The sequence below is a fragment of the Mastomys coucha genome, unplaced genomic scaffold, assembly GCF_008632895.1.
Source record: "Mastomys coucha isolate ucsf_1 unplaced genomic scaffold, UCSF_Mcou_1 pScaffold18, whole genome shotgun sequence".
Lineage (NCBI taxonomy): Eukaryota > Metazoa > Chordata > Mammalia > Rodentia > Muridae > Mastomys > Mastomys coucha.
This window is the reverse complement of record NW_022196900.1, coordinates 81832617-81851649: the sequence shown is the minus strand read 5'-3', so window position 1 is coordinate 81851649 and position 19033 is coordinate 81832617. Positions and strand designations below refer to the sequence as shown.

General features: G+C 52.3%; 1 protein-coding gene across 4 annotated transcripts in view; it reads right to left on the bottom strand.

The window, feature by feature from the left end:
• The window catches only part of Grik3 (glutamate ionotropic receptor kainate type subunit 3), a 212651-nt gene extending 197919 nt beyond the window's left edge, over nucleotides 1-14732 (bottom strand). The window contains exon 1 of one of the 4 annotated variants that reach the window (XM_031378625.1): nucleotides 14661-14732. Coding sequence is in view for 2 of the 4 variants with exons in the window: in XM_031378627.1 (XP_031234487.1) it covers nucleotides 13454-13568 (115 nt within the window). In the remaining 2 variants the exon portion in view is untranslated. Of the gene's footprint in view, nucleotides 1-13453; nucleotides 14031-14143; nucleotides 14359-14660 lie in introns of those variants that run through there. The other 3 variants (XM_031378626.1, XM_031378627.1, XM_031378622.1) reach the window with 3 other exon arrangements.
• Nucleotides 14733-19033: the final 4301 nt, after the last annotated feature.

The following is a 19033-nucleotide window of genomic DNA, read 5'->3' as shown; positions in this document are numbered from 1 at the left end:
GGGGCTGGAGAGGGCTGGAGGGAGCTGGTGGGGGCTGGAGGGGGCTGGAGGGGGCTGGAGGAGGCTGGAAGATGGGGCATAAGAATTCCTGGCAGAAAACAAACTGATACAAGTTATCTGGAAAGGGCAGGGGAAGCTGGGAGGGCAGAAGCAAGGAGGGGCTGAGAAAGATGGGCTTCCCTCCCATGTCTGCAGTGTGACATGTGGCCCAGCTCTGAGCCTCTCTGAACTTCATTACTTCTCCCAGAATACAGAAAAACAAGGAGGCTCAAAGCACAGGGCTTGGATGTAGGCTATACACACCTCAGTGTGGGGAACCATGTTGTCATCACCACCTGGATCTCCCATGAATACCCTGAACCACTCCCTAGCTCAGGACGCAGCTGCACCCCAGCCCTGCAGTTGTCTGTCTGCTCTCTTCGACACAGAGTGGGCGCTCCACTAATGTTTGGTGAATCAATGAGTCAGCCCAGAATCCATGTGAAAAGGACAGGAAATAAACACAAAATTACAAACAGCATAAAAATAGCCACATTTCCAAAGCAGGTTTTTTTTTTCCTTCTGCTTTCTTAAGGGAAGAAAAAAAAATCCCCAATCCCTCGATGCTGACATTTTTCAAGCGAGAGTCTCCAAACCAGCAGTAACTGAGGCTGCCATCCAGTCTCACGCAGCATGTTCTAGGTCTTTCTATCTGCTGTAGGGGCCATCTTGCCTCTGACATCCCCAGGCCCCAAATGGCAAGTCCTTTGTTATTCTGACATGTGTGGTCTTTGTCTCTTTGGGTTCCAATGCAAATGCTCCCAGCCAATTCTTGGTCGCCTGGTGATGGACACATCCTCCACCCCTCTCACATCTTCTTATCTAGGATCGGCCTCTGTGGTACCCACCCGTCTCTCCAGGCTTCTCTGACACATCCAGGTGATGATGCACCTGGAGCAGGGGCTCTTTGAGGGAACGCCGCAAAGCTGTGACACACTGGTTTCCCATCACCTGAATGAATAGTAATTTTATTTATTAGCAGAAAATAAGGTTCGATTACAGGTGTGCGGGGCTCCACAGCTCAGGAAACAATAACACAGAAAACACATTTAAGAAATCACATTTAGCAGGGTAAAACTGCATTATGGAAGCCCACTTACCAAATGCAATGTGAAAGATGATGCCGGCAGGCCGAGCAGAGACTCACGGTATCAGGTGTAATATCTGACAGGCAGATGTTCATGCGTTTTGTCATCTGCTCCCGCTCCGTAGCAGACACGCCGTACATGGCGCCAAAGATTTAAGAACAGTTTATGTGGAAGGGGAAACGGGGAGAAATTCTACCCAGAGGCTGCATCTTCCTTAACCGTGAGTTACTGGTCTCTAACAAAAATTCCCAGGGTTTCCTCACCAGCTGTGGGCTTCTTAAAGACACCTGTGTGTGACTAGCAGAGCCCTAGGGGACCTGTGCTGGAAGGTGGAAGACCTGTTTAGTGTGACCTTAGCCATACCAGGACTAGAAAGAGAAGCCTAGAACACAGAGCTTAGAGCCCCAGCCCAGAAGCAAGATGCTCTCCATGGTGCTGAACACTGTGTGTTTGTGTGTGTGTGTGTGTGTGTGTGTGTGTGTCTGTCTGTCTGTCTGTCTGTCTGTCGGGGGCGACCCTCCAAACAGGGCTATTATCTGGGAAGCACTTTACCAACACATACAGACCCTCTCTGTGCAGAGGTCAGGACTAAGGGTCGATGCTTCAGTTTCGTTTTCAACACAGCTCACCAAGAAGCATAGAGCATGTCCCTTCTCGCGTTCTCAGGATCCTTATCTGTGGCATCCCAACACTGGCCGTGCCTCTACCGGTGGTCTGGTTCTTCCATGGACCCTGACAGCATCAAACACCATGACCTAGTCTCCTCCCATATTAAAAAAGGACTTCCCAGTTTCAGGTGGAAGACCCAGGCTCTACTTCTCTTAAAAGAAGTCAGAGACTCAGTCTCCCTGATGGAACCTTCACTAGCCCACGCTCCCCAGGGATCAGCTGTAATTCAGTTTAACCTGAGAGTTCCCCCATATTTTATTTACTGATTCGATGTTACAAGACATCTAAAATAGACGGCTGTCACCTCTATTAAACTGGAGGAAAAATGGCCTTGTCAGCAACAGGCTCTTGCTGCTCATGAAGTGTTGCCTGTTTCCCTATGGAAGGACATGAGAGAATAGGAGGGCCTAGCTCTAGAAGGGTGCTGTTCCCCTCTGCTATGTCTGTGAAGGCCATGGGGGGTTTACGCCATGACCTCATAGCACTCGCAGCTATACCATGGTGGCGGACAGGTCACCTAGACACTCAAGAAAGGAGACCATCACCAAAGTCCTGTTTCCCTAGTGATCAGGGAAGACTGCTGTCACTCTCTGGGCTTTGGACAAGGAACAGCTGCCAAGCTTCCACTTGGTAAGCTGGCTCTACAGAAGCAAACCCCTTTGGGACATCTCTGGCAAGTTTACGGGACATGTACACACATGCGCACACACTTAAAGCTCTCAAAGACAACGGTGCACAATCCCGGGTCTCCAGGATGACGGCTCACCTCCGTGTTACACCTCAGCTGTCAGTCTGCTGTCTACACAGCCCAGCAGGACCCAGAGAGGTGGTAAAGAAGGGAGACTGGCAGAGATGCAAGCAGCTCAGCCATAACTCTGCCTGACAGCCGCCCCGAGGGATCAGCCTGTTAAGGACCAGACGACACAAGTTCATATCCTTAGAGCAGTTCCCAAGAGAGAGGCAAAGATGGCGAGGAGCAAGTGGGAAGGAGAGAGGTGAGGTCAGAAAGGCAGAGGGGTTGTGACTGCATCCCCACTCTCCTCTGGAAGTGGACAGCTGTGTCTCTCTCAGGGGGAGAACCGTCAGGATAGTGGATGGGATGTCAGACAGTGGATGGAATGTCTGTCTAATCCTGGGCTTGGAAAGGAAGGGTTCACTGACCACAGCCACTCCAGTGTAACCCAGTAGCCTGGCCAGCCAAGGTCTTGATATAGAAGAGACCAACCCGAGTGTTGGGAGAACACCAAAGGTCAGTCATTAAATCCTCAGGGACGACACAGGAAAGGCACTGAACTGAATTTGACAAGGCAGTTAGGTGGCCTTCCATCCGCATGACCATCACCATGGATGGATCCATTTGCTCAACCAGTGTTTACTCATCCTCTATGATGGGCCAAGCACAAACTGTGCTGGATACAGAGTACAGCAGAGAGTGCCCTGTGCTCACCCTGTGCTTATTATCTCTACAGTAACTGAGAACAACGCAGCGAGCACTTCACCCAGGACAGTGAAAGGAGGCTCTGGGGACTTGCAGAAGGCAGTGGAGATCAAGAAAGGCTTCCCAGGGGAAGAGACATATTGGCAGAGAGGTGAATAAGAGTAGAAGCTGGCCAGACTGAAAAAGCAGGGCCGACGTCAGGGGTGAGAGTGGAGAAGCAGAGCATCCTGGGAGGCCCTTGGGCATTTGCTGGAGAAGAAGAGAAGATGTGAGGTGAGGATGAGCCATGCCTGAGTCCACTGCCGGGCGCGATGTCAGCCATGTCCTGTCTGATAGCATGTGGTATGCTATACAACATAACTGGCAGTTCCCAAAGCTTTCCCACTCTGAACAACTCCAGCCCGCAGGCACTTCATCTCTAAAGACCAGGAAGGAAGCCACAGAGGAAGGGAATAGTGACATTTATAACCACTTTCTGAGATGAAAGGTGTGGGAACAGGCCTGGGTGGTCCACCAACAGTGAATAAGAAAGACAAAAAAAAAAAAAAAAAAAAAAAAAAAAAAAAAAAAAAACACAGGAAGACTCAAAGGCAGGAGATAAACGACAGGCCCTGCCTTGAGGATGAGAGAAGTTCTAGACTGGCAGTGAGTCCTGTGGTAAGATCTCACGAACTGGATGTGGTGGTGCACTCCTTTGATCTGGAGGCAGAGGCAGGTAGATCTCTATGAGTTCAAGGCCAGCTTGGGCTGTCTGGTGAGATCTTGTATCAAAAGGAAAAAAAAAAAGACCCCATGATCTCAGGAGTCCACCAGTGTCTAGTAGCAGCTTAATGAAGAGAAATGGCTGCCTAAACGCCTGAAGTAACTGGGGAGTTGCATTATCAGAGGCCAAGGCTAAGATCCAGGAAGGTGGATCTGACTTCAATCCTACTGATTTCAATAAACAATCGGTATAAGGGCAGACGTGTGTTAGTGGAGCTAAGGTATCTTCCAGACAAAGAAAATCCTTTGCATTTGTCAGGGTAGGATGGGGAGCCCACCTCAATCGGTTCTGGGGTGATCTAACAGCAAGAACAATAGGGAGGAGCAGCTACTGAATGCCTACATGGGGGGAATTCTAAGCGCTTCCTGTGCATTAACTCACCCAATCTTTACCAGATGCCAGGAGATAGGTATGACCACTGCGAATAGTATTTTGAGATATGTAACCATTTGCCCAAGATCACACAGGTGGGAATTCACAACGATGGGCTTTAAAGTTAGTCTGTTGGAGTCAAGAACCTGTAAACTTATCCACAATGATCAATAGAAAAAGTTTGTGTTATCCTTGCTGTTTTGGCGTGTGCATGTGTGCGTGCGTGTGTGTGTGTGTGTGTGTGTGTGTGTGTGTATACACACACGAGTGTGCCAGGCCAGTTGGTTCTCACAAAATCTTCTGATGTGAATGCTACTGTTCGGGTTTCACAGGTGAGGGAATCTAGACTGTGAGAAGTAAGTCATCCAATTTCACACAGGCAGGAAGGAAGGGATTTTAAGGCTAGATAGCTGGATGTTAGAGTTCCTGTTCCAGAGATAGGCTCCCATTGCCTCCTCAGAACGGCAGGCAGTTGTGTTACAGCTTCTGAGGGAGGGACATCTGCAGCCAACACTGCACTAAAGAACTGGTGGGCCCTGGAAGCAGCAAGCTCCCTGAGACTGCAGAGAGCCTATGGTATTCAGGTAGGGATGGGCTACCAGAAATCCTCCACCATGTTGGGACATGATCTCTCAAAGGGTGACAACCAAGGTGGTGGGCACGATGGCTCTCCATTACCCTAGCACTCCAGAGGCTGACGCCAAAGGATAGCAGAGAATTTGAGGCTAGGTCAGCTTGTACTACGAAGTGAGACAGACTCAAAACAAGGAAGAAAGCAAACAAGCAAAGCAGGTGGGGAGAGGAAGAGGGAGAAGTGGATAGGGCGGGGAGGGGGAGGGGGGAGGGGGAGGGGCGGCGGCACAGATCTCAGCCAGTAGTGCTCATTTTAGCAAATCCCTAGGCCTCACCCCTGACCCACTGCGTGCTTGGCAGCCTTCTGGGGGCTGGGGTCCTGGTAGTCTGTGTTTGAAAGAGTTCTCTGTGATTCTGATGAATGCTAATACTGGAGAACCAGAAGTGCAGAATGACCCCTGGAGTTCTCTGCAGCCAGATTCTTCACTGTAGACAGGAAATGGGATGCTTGGAGCCCTGGGAAGTCCTTGGCTTTCCGCTCCCGCTTTTCCGCCCAATTGGGCAGCTCTTAGGAATAGCGCATTCAGTTCTGCAAAGCGGAGGCAGGGAGGCTTTGCAGAGGTCCCCGGCGTTGCCATATTTAAAGAGCTAGTTCCTGCAGTTTTTCTGAGAACTCTATAAAACTCCTTCTACCAGCAGCCTGTCTTGAATAGCAGATTTAATTGTCTCCTATGGACTGGAACCCTCTTGACACAAACAGGGATCTCGGCACTTTGTTCCGGTTCTCTCTGCTGTCCTTAACCACCATTCAGTACAGCACCAAAGGATCTGGAGTAGAGGGTTGACACGTCCCCCCATCCCCCCACCCCCGCCCCAGTTCTGCTGGGTTCATTATCTCCTATCCTCACATCACCATGAGGACTCCCTCCCCAGCTTTTGCCTTAACTACCTGGCATCTCCCAAAAGAGCCCACAACGTCTGGCCTTCTGATTCAGCCACAGACCATCTCCCATCCCAAGAAACAAACGTTGAACACCCTATATAAGAAGGGCTGGCTGACCAGAATTCCTCAGACTAATCCCTCAAGAGCATCCCATTACCATCCCCTGGGTCTTCCCAGCTCTGAACACAGGCTTTTTAAAAAGCATTTCAATTAAATCGCTGCAAATGCAAACGCGGCGCCCCAGGCTGCAGGTGTGTGATAAATAATGGTCCAGGAGTGTCCTAGGAAGGGCTCCTCCTCTCTTGCCCTTGTAATTGGCATCGTGGCTGGACTTGCCTATTCCACATTAGGGTACATTGGTATGTGCACAGTGAGCAAAACACATAGGGAGCCAAATGGAGCATCATCTCCGGGGTGAACACAAAGCTCTGAGCATGAGCTTCAGAGCTACATCTGATGGTGGAGACATGGCCTCCACCCCGGGGGGAAACCTTCCTCCTCCTTCTTATTAAACGTTAGGCTCCGTACGAAGAGATTCATACCCGTTATCACCTTTAATCCACACGGCAGACTGTGAAGGCGGTACTATAAGGCTCAGCCATACATAATGTTTGTAGGTCAGAAAGAACAGACTAGACTCTCACTACATGTTAAGACTTCTACCTCAGCTAAAGAGGAAATAGATGCTCAGAGGGGAAGTGACTCAGCCCAGGTCACTCAGCAAGCACACATTGAACTGCCAATCAGCTACATCTTGTCAGACCCAGACACACCATTATTTAGAAGTGCCAAGAAAAAAAAAATTCCATAAGCAAACTCAGACATGTCATATGAGGCCCATGCTGGCTTCTATGTGAAAAACATAAAGAAAAAAAAAACAAAACTAGCTTATTATCCATAGCATACATCATTATGAAACATCCATTTTGGTAGTGATGTGGGAAAGGTGGCTGTGGGCAACCTTGGGCAGGCAGATCCTATTTTAAAGCAGATGGCAGAAAAATCACAAGCATTAGAGAAAGCCCAAATCCATCCCTGAGCCCAACCATAGTCAAGATCAATAACACTAGCAAACTCGTATATAAAGGTCAAAAGAAGCAGCGCCAGGAACTTGGGCTGGGACTGAGCTGTGGGGACATTCTGGACTCTGGAGGTGATTCCAAAGAAATAGAATAAAGTCAGTTGGGGGAAGGGTGGCACAGAGGGCTTTGAAGCCTCTCTTAAAACGTGTTGAAAGGGAAGACCAACAAAATCAAACAGCCTGTTGCCCTCAGCTCCAGTTCCAGGGCCCCTCTTCCAGCCTCACCTCTCCAAGTCCATTGGTTGGGATTGTGTCTAGCAGCGGAGCATCTCTAGGTCCAAGAACTGTGGAATCTGAAGCTCACCCAGAAGAAAGGGAGAGTCCAGGTTTAAGGAGGCACTCATTGTGGCATCCCTGAGGCAAACTCAAAGTCCTCATCTTTTGGGAACTTCCTTAAATCCTGACACCCGGGGAGCTTCCCAGGACTCCACGCTCTGGTCCCTGACTACAGGAAGAATAGCAAGGATGCAATGTTGCTCGTTCGTTGGACCGACTTACGCCTTTTGAAAAGATATCACCATTATCTGCCTCTGAGAGACAGGCATTCTATATCTCCCCCGCTTTGCTGACAGGGGAGCTGGACAATGGCAATGTGAGGACCCCTCTGTCCGAGCCAATCCTGAATGTGTCACTGCTGCAGTAAGTGACACAGCTCCTCCATTCACCAGCAAAGTGGCAGTTGCTGACAGCAACCACTATGCCCCGTGCGTTGCCCACCAATCTCGGTTCCAAACCAGATAGACTCCATTTAGAAGGTGGGCATGTGACTGTTGCTTAAAAATAGAACAACATAGAAACTATCAGTAGCCTGGAAAGGATGATGGAGAGGGGAGGGGATGAGACCAGGGTAGGAAACGGGAGGTGAGGCAGGGGAGAAAGAACAAAGGGCTCATCTACCACACATCTTCTTTTTCCTAGCTCGGGGGGGTGATAGAGGCTGGGGGTGAGACACACACACACAGAGGGCTGGGGGCTCAAAGCTTTGACAGTGTCTTTGAGGATATCCTGGGAAACTCCTGGGAAGCAGAGGGATTTCTGTGAGTAGACTGGCCTCAACCACAGAAGAATCCGGCCTTTATCTGGGGCTTGGCTTAAAGCTCTGGACAGTCAAAAGGCCAAAGCTGGGAGGAGTACAGAAAAAACATAAGAGTGTGTATCTCCCTCCCTGGACATCCACTTATTTTCACAGTAGTCTATATATGGCCTGATACTGCACAGATCACTGATGAGACTAAACGAGGCACAGAAGCCAGCCTAGGCCAGCCAGAGCCCCAGAACCACCCAGCAAGACCTTGTTCAGCTTCCAGAACAACAGGCACAGGGCCTGCATTTAGCCCCTTTATAAATTATTGCTATTTTCAAACTACACAGCCAGCTCCGAGGGAGCACCAGATCTGGAGGCTCTCTGACTGCAGTTCAAGTCCCGTATCTCCTAAGTACTAGCTGTGTGTTTCTGGGCAAGTGAGTCCACCTAGCTTAGTTTCTTTGTCTGAAAAAGGGGAAGAAGCACCAGCAACAGATTGTAGAGGCTCAATTCAGATCATGGAGAAAATGCTGCAGCCACATTTATTGAGCACTTACTATCTCTGTGCTACTTGTCACTGTTTGGAAAGCACTCCATACAGCTTGGCAGCTATTAAGTGCTCAATAAACTAGGGCCGTGGTACTGTTGCTGCTTTATTATGTTGATTACGATCCAGACTCAGTGGGGCCCCAGGCAGGAGCCTTCTGTGGCCAACTGAGCACTGACACACTGCCCTCTGCTGCTGCTCTTGGGGAATCAGTGTCCGGAAGCAAAACACTTCAGACCAAGGCCAAGGCCAAGGCCAAGGCACCAGCTCTGGCTGGCCTTCTGGGGGATTCTACCTTCTCGGGGCTCCTACCCCACCTCTCGAGCTTCTGGAGGATTCCCCAGGGTCTTCTGGTTGCAGGCTCCAGAGATGGGCCCTTATTCTTGGATGTCAGTTCTCTGTTGCCAGGCAGATTCGGGGGACCTCCATCTCCTACCCACTTTTACAGGACCCAGTGAGGTATCAGAGCTCCTCCATCAGGTCCTGAGCAAGGATGACTGGGCTCAGGTTGCAGCTGCAGAAGGGAGAGAGGGGTGGCTGACCATGAGAGAATAGGGAGGCCTTGCCTCTAATGCTTTAGAATCAGCCCTAGCCACAAAGCTACAAATCTCTCCTGCCCTGTAGCTTCCCTTCGGTAGGCCTTGCCCCCTGAGATGGGTAGTTCGAATGCCTACAGGATTGCCTGGACCTTCTGTCTCTTCAGGATACTCTACTTCCCAAGGCTAGAATAATGTGCCTGGGAGATCATTGCCCACCCCCCACCCCCCCAAAGAGGCTCACAGCTGGGGAGGGTGTGTTTACAAAAGATGCTAAAGGGAGCCAAGCACTTCTGCATTTCTGTAAGGGTGAGGAGCCAAGAGCGACCCCTTTAAAACAGCACTGTGGGGTAGACTTCTAGACTCCAACGCATCCTGTGCAGCCACAGGGGGATATGCCCATGACCTTGGAAAAGCTTAGCCCAGCCTGGCTCAGCCCCATACAAACCTAAAAACCCCAGGACATCCTGAGGCCAAATGACTGTTCTGGCGAATCTCAAGCTTGGAGGGGGAAATTAAACTCCAGCTGCAGAAGAGGGAAGCCTGGGCTGATAGGAGCAGCTGGGCTGGAAAGGGAAACAGAAATTCCTCAAGCTAATGCTTTCTAAGGCCCCTCGGGCCACTCCCAGGTTTTGTCTGAAGCTATTTACTTCTAGGGGGGAAAACCCTATTGATCTTCATTCAGCGGCTGTCTGTTTCTACAAGGCGCAATGTCTCCGCACATCGCCAGTCAAGAGAATTCCTCATTGTTTTACATGCAGTGACTCTCAAACTCAAGAGCCCAGTGTTTGGGACAATTTGAACGATCTGATCAGAGGAGGGGCACATGGGAGGGGGCTCCATTGCCCCCAGAAGGACTGCTGGACCCATGTACATTCAGAAACTGCTTAGCTCTACCCTGACTGTGGATGCTCCAAGAATGCAGAGCTGGGCGCACCCTTCCCTCCCACTCCCTTACACCTGCTTTATGTCTCTGCAGTCATTTGGCTTTGAATCCCCCCACTGGCTGGCTAGAGATCAAGGCCAGCAACAGAGCTCCTCATCACACTCGCGCGCGCACACACGCGCACACACACACACACACACACCAAAAAACAAAACAAAACAAAAAACCCCAAAAAACCCCAACAACTCTCCAGGCTTCCAGGCTTTCCCAGCTGCTGTCACCACTGCCTGGCTCCTTTTTCAGATTCCGAGCAGCCCCAATCCTACCTTATGTCTGTAGTCCTAGGAAAGATACAAGCAGGAAACCTATGTTGATGATAACCATTCCTGGCAGTCCATTCTAAAGGGAACTTGACACCATAGTCAGGATGTCAACCAAACTGTGTGCGTATGGGGAAACTGAGCTCCAAGGAAGAATAGAATGTTATCAAAGTGATCCAGTTCATTAAGAGCAGAAAGAACAGAAAATCCAAGCCCTTCAGCTTGTAGATTATAAACCTATAAATCCAAGTCCCCAGTGAAAGGTCACTAAATCTCATTTGGTTGAGAAGATCCAGAGTCTAACTGTTTATCCTAAGTTAAGCCCTGGATCCATCCATACAACAATAACAATGACAATAATAGTAAAACGCAGAACAATATGCCTCACGAGCCTTCCATGACAGCCCTTGATAATCACACACAGAATACATCTTCCACATATTCATATAAAATAATCAATGATCATTTTTCCCGCAGACTACAATCCAATTACTCTCTCTCTCCCTCACTCTCCTTTGTTACTTGCAAGCCATCCAAGCAATCAATGCCTTGACCTCTCCCTCTGATAGACACAATTACAAAAAGACAGAGCAGTGCAATTCATCTATTCAAGACAGATTGTTTGAACACTCTGTCACACTGCTGAGCTATCCATCTCCTTGTCTAAGAGGGAATTTCAGCCTCCAAAAGAGGCACAAAGAGAAGGGGCGGGGAACACCCTCCCCAGGCCAAAGAGCCCATCTTGCACCTGCAGGTAAACCTTCTCTGGTCCTGTGCTCAGCGACGACGCCTGGCTGCTGGAGAAGGGATTCAGGCTCCAAGCTCCAGCAGTTCCAGCAGAAGCACCCAGCATGCTTCAGAGAACCTCAGTTTCCAGGGCCTCGATCCCTGCAGCCCCAGCCAAGAGGCTTCAGAGATGGGAACAGAGAGAAGGCTTCCAGTCTAGACAAGGCAGTATCTTTGGGTTGCAGCACGTCCTCCCTTCCCTCTCCTCCTCCTCCTCCTCCTCCTCCTCCTCCTCCGTCTCCTCCTCCTCCTCCTCCACTTCTTGATTTCTCGGTGCTCTACCTCCAGCTGAGGTTCAACTTCAAGCTCTAGAAGGACAGGCAGCTCCAAAGAAGCCCGGAGGCCTCAGATTCTTCCCATCCTCCACCCAAAGCTGGCCCTGCTCCAGTAGTCACGTTTGGCATCAGTACAGCACCCCAGTCCTCGGGCTTGGAGTCAAATAGGGCAGGGCTCTTGGATATAAATGGCCTGGGCCGACACGCTAATTAATCCTGGGGCTTAATATGAAGAAGATTAGAAGAGAGGGGGCTCTGCCGTCCCTAATTGCGCTATTACACTGTGACTCAAGAAAAGGACACAGGTTTGGAATATGTTCTTTCTCCGGGCAATGAGGGGACCTCTATATACTGTCCCAGTGACAAGGGCAGGTGAGGACCAGTTACCCTGCCCATTTGCAGCCCATACCTCTGAGGCTGTGGTTAACCTGTTCCTGTCTCTCTAGGCCTCCAAAGATTTCCATTCCTGAAACTGGGCTGGAAACACACCCATCCCACCCCCTGGAGGGGGAAGACCAAGGAAGACAGGCCTGTAAAGCATGGTGGTGGTGGTAAGGGGAACACAGCATCCTTCGAGGTTCCTTCTCTATCTCAAGGACACTCTATCATGAAGGTCCCCTAAAAATCACAAGGACTGGGAGAGGAAATTTAAAAAGCGGTGGCCCGCTACTAAACGATTAGCTAGAATGGTGGCCAAGCCAGTACTGGGGCAGTAATTGAGATATGAAACATTCTTGGCAGCTCAGAGACATCTGGACTTCAAAGGGTTAAACTTGACTGTGAGGGCTGTCCCCAGATTTCCCCCCAAATGCCTCTCCTTCTCTGCCTCAGGGTGCTATGCCTGCCCATCCTGGTCCGGGATCCGATTGTAGGCAGGCACTGGAAGACCTCAACATCTGCAGATCTGAGGATCGTTTTGTGCCCCCATTCTGAAGCTGAGTTCAAGAGGACATGGCTCCGAGGAGAGTGAGCGAGAGAATGCCTCCTAGGAAAAACCTCAAGTACATCTAACCAAGCCTGGCCCGAGTTCCCTGCAGCCTCATCGCATCGCCGGCCACCCAAAGTCCGCTCTTGGAGGAGCAAAGACAGCTCCTCGAAGAGAGCTCCGGAGGAGGAGGAAGGTTGCCCTGTCTGGGTAGAGCTCGGTTGGATGCGCACCAGATGTTGGTGTCTCGCGAACCCGAGCTGCCCAGGTCTCCGGCCTGGTGCGGGCAGCCCGCGTTAACGATGGCTCCTGGGTAGCCCAGCTTGGCTCAGCCCTGCGCAGTGAGTGGGCTAGAGACTCGCGTGGACTCCCGCCCAGCCCTGATCGCTGCCGCGCAGGGTGCCTCCGGCGGCCACAACAAAGTTAAAGCCCAGAGTAAGAAATCTGCAGCGGTGAGAGAAGCGGAGAAACCAGAGCCCCAAAAAAACCGCGCGCAGACCGCCAGCCGCCGCCAGCTGCGGAGGGATTTCGGATAACTTTAAAAGCCACTCGCAACCCTCGGCCGCCTTCCCTGGCTGTGCTGGGTTGCCTCCTGCGCTTCCTTTTCCCAGCCTTGGTTACTCTTCATCGAAAGAGGCCTGGGCCTGGGGAGGCAGGGGACTGCCCCTCTCCTGCCCCGCGTTTCGGCCAGCTAGGGGCAAGGAAATCCGCCATCCTAATCCAGCGAATCCATCCTCTGTACCCCTTACCCATGTCTGTTCCCATGCTCCAGCGAGGTGCCTGTGGGGTGGGGAAGAGAAGTTGGTGCCTTCCCCAGGGCTCCCACTCTGCGCAGAAGCCAGTCCCAGAACTAGGTCTGCGGCCATCCTTGCTGACAGTCGCGACAATATTCCCCCGAGGCGCTGGCTTAGGGCTAGAACCTTCGCCACACTCCACCGCGTCGCCTTCCTCGGAGCGTACCCAGGTTCCCTTGCCACCGCGGCAGGGTTGCCTCTTTCCCGTAAGGCCCCGCTACCCGGGCTTTGGAACTTTGTCCTCCCCCTCCAAGAGCTCCCAGCAGGCACCCGAGCCCTGCAGCCTAGAGGGAGGTTGGGACAATCTTTCGGATCACGTTCAGAGCACCACTACCCCCCAATTCCCATCCCCACCCGATCGCGCAGAGACCCCCGGCTCTAGAGGAGCCCTTACCGATCCGGATGACGTGGGGCATCCCGCGCGAGTCTGGGATCCAGAAGGCGCACACGAGGAACCCGGCCCAGTATTCCCAAACCAGACTCCGGAGGCGCCGCCAGGGAGCGGTCATCGTTGGGCGCCACAGAGCGTGCCCGGGGCGCGGCCGTGGCGGGCTCCCTGGGGCGGCAGCTCTAGGCGCGGGCGCGCAGCAGCCCCCGAGGCGCCGCCTGGCCCAGCCGCCCGGCTCCCGAGCGCCTCTGCGAGTGGGGGGCGCCCCGCGGCGCTGCGCACATCTTACTGGGGGGCCGCCCCGCCGGCGCCCGCCCCGCCTCGGCTGCCGCCCACGGGCGGCCCGCGAGTGAAGGCTCCTGGGCTCCGCCCGGGCTCCGCTCGGACTCGGCTGCGGCGTCTCCGGCTCGCGTCGGCTCGGCTCCCGCGCGGGCTTCCCACCTGCCCCGGCTGCCGGGCGGGCTTGCACGCGTCTCCGGCCGCTCCTCCTCCAGCCGCCGCTGATGCTATCGCCCGGGCTCGCACAAAGCCCCGGAGTGGAGTTGCACGCGCGCACACACTCCCTTCCAGCCCCCTCCCCCGCGCCCTGCCTCCCGCCTCCCGCGCCGCCCGCCGCCCGCGCTCCCTCCGCGTACTCCCCCGCGCACACACGCTTCCCACTCACACTCGCCCGGGTGCACACTCGCGCGCTCACACCTGCGCAGGGGGCGGGGAAGGGGACCCTGGACCGGATTTGGGAGGGGGGACGCCCGGAGAATGGAGACTATCCTCCGCAGCTCAGACGTCCCCATCTGCCCTGCCGCCCCCAGGGCAAGGCACGGAGCCTGGGAGCCAAGCGTAGAGCGGCGGAGCTGGCACATTGAGCTGGGAGACGGCGGCAACCCAGTGGCCCGACCAGCTGGAAGAGACGCGCCAGCCGGGAGCCGCGAGACCCGGAGCCTGCCGTCTGCGGAGCCTCGCCTATCGGCTCCCACGCGGCCGACGCTGGCTGGACGGCGGCAGCAGGAGACTTGGCCTGGAGCTGTTTTTCATTATTGATCTCCAGTCCATGGGAAAGGGCTGGCCCAGGGCTTGGAGGTTTGGGAAGTGGGGGTGGGAGTAGAATTCAGAGAACTGTAGGTGCTGGACTAGCGGGTGCGGAGCTTCTGGAGCTAACCGGGAGGGAGAGACCAGGCCAGACCCTCTGCGTGGAAGGTAGGACTTGACCTCGCACCATCAGTAGGAGGACTGCTGAGAAAAATCGTCAAAGCCTTCGCTTCCGAGGGCCGCTGGAGTTGGAGCCCGCTGGTTTCTCAGTCCTCTTCTGCAACTATGCGGGAAGAACTGGAGCCCCCTCCCGGATTTCTCCTGAGATACAATACAGAGAAGCTGATTTTCCATGGGACAGAGTAGGATACGCAGGGGAGAAAGCCGAACGGGTTAAAAAGAAATGTTGTTTATTACCAATAATAAATTTTTTTTCAAGTGGAGCTGGGTGTCGAGGGAAGAGAAGGGCTGTGAAGCGAGGCAGGAGCAGGAGGCTGCGAATTACGCAGCTAGGCGAGTTTAATGACCTTTTTGACAGAGACAAAACGGTACCGATACAGTAGATAAATAAACGAATCTGTCACCGGGCAGCGGCTAGGCTGTGTGCGAATTTATTTTTCTCATTTAAATAATTTGATCTATTCAATCATTTCCAATCTCTCCCATTTGCCAGCTGCCTGGTAAGAGCATGGCCCCCTACATCTGAAGAGCAAATCTTTAATTTTCCTACAAATAGATAATGTGTTGCGCTCCGAACAGGCCTGTTAATTTTTGCCGTCTTTTCTTTCCCGCCTTATGTGGGCGCAGGGCTTCCAGGCATTGTATGGGATTGTGAATAAGTCAGTGTAGCCAATTAGCAATTATGAAGGGGCTCCTTCCCATCTGAACTTGCACTAGTGGCCTTGGGAGCAAAGAGTTCCTGGGCTCTGCCCGAGAAAAGAGAGGAGTGTGTACCTCGTCCCGGGACATGCTAGGTGATCGGCTGTTATACAGAGGTCTCCAAAGCTGCCATGCTTGGGCCTTCCCTGGCTCCAGAATGGCTCGTTCCCCAATCCACCTCTGAATTGGCCCACAGGAACAGGCAAAGACACACAGATCCTCGGCTTCAGAGTTCCCCAGTTCTCCATAGGGAGTAGAGATCTTACAGGATCTAGAAAGGAGGCATGCAGAAGAGGGGAGCAGAGGACCCCTAGAACACAGTTGAAAGCCTCATTGAAGACACACCCTGGCAGGGCATTGCCTGTCCTCAGATTCCACAGATTGTTTGGTTGATTCCTGGAACCAAAAGGACCTGGCTGTGTTTTTTGAAGGAAGATAATCCTATGCCCTGATGGAGAAAGGGAAAGAGTTGAGAGCAGCTATCAGTGCCTAAAGCTAACTCAAAAGGTGGCCTGTTCTGCAGGTAGAACCCCCCTGTCCCCCTCCACTCGAGTGGGCTAGGTCGAGAGGACTTGTGACTTAGTAGGAAACCGAAGAGACAGAAAGGTAGAGGTGTGGCCAGAGGCAGGAACACTTCTGAGGCCAACTGGAGGAAGAGCCCTGAAGGGTGGGGGAGATAAGCAGGCTCCCTAAAAGCTAGCTGAGGGGGCATCACAGCACTAAATGGATAAAGAAGCAGATTTGAGCTCTCCCAAAGGTGAAAGTATGACTCTGTCCTCAAAGCCCCGTCACCAGCACCCCCAGGAAACAGGCACCCCAGCCAGCTGCATCCCCAAGCAATGGGTCTCCCTAGCCAAGGATGGAGGCTGATCTCAGACTCCCTTTAAGTTGCTGTGGGCACAGCCTCCAGGCTGCAGTGACTGTATGGCTCAGGCAGCGTTGACACCCCCTCTTGGAACCCTGGGGTAGATCTGGGTAGAAGTTGCTCTCCCCAGCCCAGGGACTGACACTTGTTCTTGACCCAACTGCTAGTCATTGTATCCGATGCTAGGTCATCTCCACATAGCCAGCAGCAGCATCCCTTTCAGCCACGAAGAAAGGTGGGATGCGCTACACACACACACACACACACACACACACACACGCACCCCAGCCTCGATGACAGCCATGACTCTCGTGATTACCGTACATTTTCTGTGTTCCAGGAAAGGTACTCACAATCTGTCTGTCACTTCATTCGGTCCTCCCTGTGACACACCATGATAGTCTTTTGTTATTTTTCCACTTTACAGACGAAGAACCTAAGCTTTAAGGAAGTCCAAAGACATAGACGCTAGCTTCTTTCCTCCTTCCCTCTCTCACTTTTTTTTTCCCTTCCTTCCTTCATTCTACTAATATTTATTAGGCGTTATTGTTTGCCAGGCTGGGTTCCCACACAAACCCAGCAGGCTGTTAAGTTGACAGTATTGCCCCTGTGGTGTCCGGCACCACCTGGGCTGAGCGGAAACAGCTCTATCAAGAGCCTCTCGGCCCCCTGCAGAAACCCTTGTAGCCTCTGGCTGCCTGAGGAGGGGCAGAAAGCAGAGTGGGGATGCAATCTTTAACCAGAGTCAACTGGAGAGCTCAGCCCCCACCTCTCTCCCAAATCTGAAGAGAGCTCTGTAGTCCTCTCTCACAAGCCTCTTCAGGCCACCCCAAAGCCAGCAAGCAGATATCAGGATTGGCAAATTCTCAATCCCCCTCTCTGGAGATTGGGAGCCGCCAATCCTGGCTTTTGGAATTGTTGGTAAACAAGCTTACCCACCAGCCAGGCCTCGGCTCCCCCTCTCCCCCATGAGGCAGCCAGCACTGGATTTACGAGGCCTCCAAACCTCATTCAGACTAATGCAGCTTTTCATTCCCAAATAAAAGGGGCCGCTGTCTGAAAGGACAAGTGCTCCCGAATTTCATTAACATCCCCTAAAACGACTGAGCTGGCCCAAGCCGATGCCAGCTAGATTCATGCCTCCCACTGGCTCACAGGTGGGGCTGTGGATAAGGCTTGGAAGAAGGGGGTGATGCTGTTAGGGCCCCCAAGTCCCCAGCCCCTCCCTCTACTCCCTACTTCTGTGGTTAAGGAGGGGAGGCCCCAGGGGTGGCCAAGCTAGCTCCTCTGGATGAGTCCCCTGTGTGCGTGTTTTGTTTAGACTGATCCACTCGGCTCTCAGTCCCTCCACAATCACTGTGAGTGATGAGGCCCTGGGCTCGAGTTACTGAGATTCATGACTCTGCTTCCCCGGGAAGCCACTGAGCAGAGCGCGCAGTTCCTGAGTGGAGATTCCTAGGACTTGAGTGCCCTCTGCTGAAGCCTGCTTATTGTCAACTCCTTTGCAGGCAGGTGCTGATGGGCTGGACACTGAAGCCCAGCCTGCCTTGGGGCCTCTGGACCCTTCCCCTCTGTGACTCAGAAAAGGGCCTACTAGGGTTGTAATTTGCAACCTGCTCTTATGATGGTTTGGTGAGAACGAGAGAGAGAGAGAGAGAGAGAGAGAGAGAGAGAGAGAGAGAGAGAGAGAAAGAGAGAGAGAACCTCTTGCCCCAGGGGTTTAGGCTACGAAAGGGGGCAGCTTCCATCCCCTATACACACACACACACACACACACACACACACGTGCACACACACACACACACATACACACACGATCTCTACTGGCCGTTCAACATGGAGGTCTCCATCCTCAGGCCCCACTCTATTTCCCTGTACCCTCTCAAATACATACTTAACCACAAAAGCTGAGAGGTGACCTTAGAGACGACAGGCACATCAATCTGGGGACTTTATCCCTTCCCCATGTCCCAAGAATGAAGAAAACATAGGTCAACAGCCACCCAAGCAATCGGTGAGCCAGTGAAAGTGACATCACCTTAGATTCTTGTCAACAGCCAAGCAAGTTCATTCCCACTGAAGTCAATTCCTGTGTTTATTGTCAGCTTAACCCGTGGCTGCAAGTTATTTCTCTGTGGTGAGGGAGACAGGTAGACGAGCCACCGGAGATAGGTTATTTTTACTGGCCTCTGCTCTTCAATGGTTAGGGACAGTAACTAATACACAGATATACATACATGGAGATTCTTCCATTGTATGTGTATACAACGGAACAAGCTGCTAATGGGTAAGGTGGGGAACCAACCCAAAGCTGTGAGATAAGGCTCCTCCCCATAGGAACCAGCACTTCCTGGCTTTCTGACTCCTGCAATGGGGACCACAGTCACTAAGCTGGCTTACTCCAACAATCATCCATAGTCCCTAACTTATTTGTGCAATCATTCATTCATTCACTCACTCATTAGATCACCTATTCATCTTTATCCCCTTAGCCAGCTATTCACTCATTGATTCATTGTTTTTTCAATCCCTTACCAAATTCTCCCCTCACGTATTTACACGGTCAATCTCTTAATTAATTCATCCAGTCCCCCCACATTGATCCACTTAGGCATCCTCTTACAAGAGGCTTTTGCTTGTTTGCTCACTAGAGCCCTCACTCGCTCACTCGCTTGCTTCTTTATTCATTCTCTCACATTCACCAGTTCCTTCATTCATATATTCGCTCAGTCATCTGCTCCTTTGTCATTCATCTGTCCACTCACTCAGTCACTAGTCCTTTGTTCTGTCCCCTATCCACAGACTCCTTCACCCTC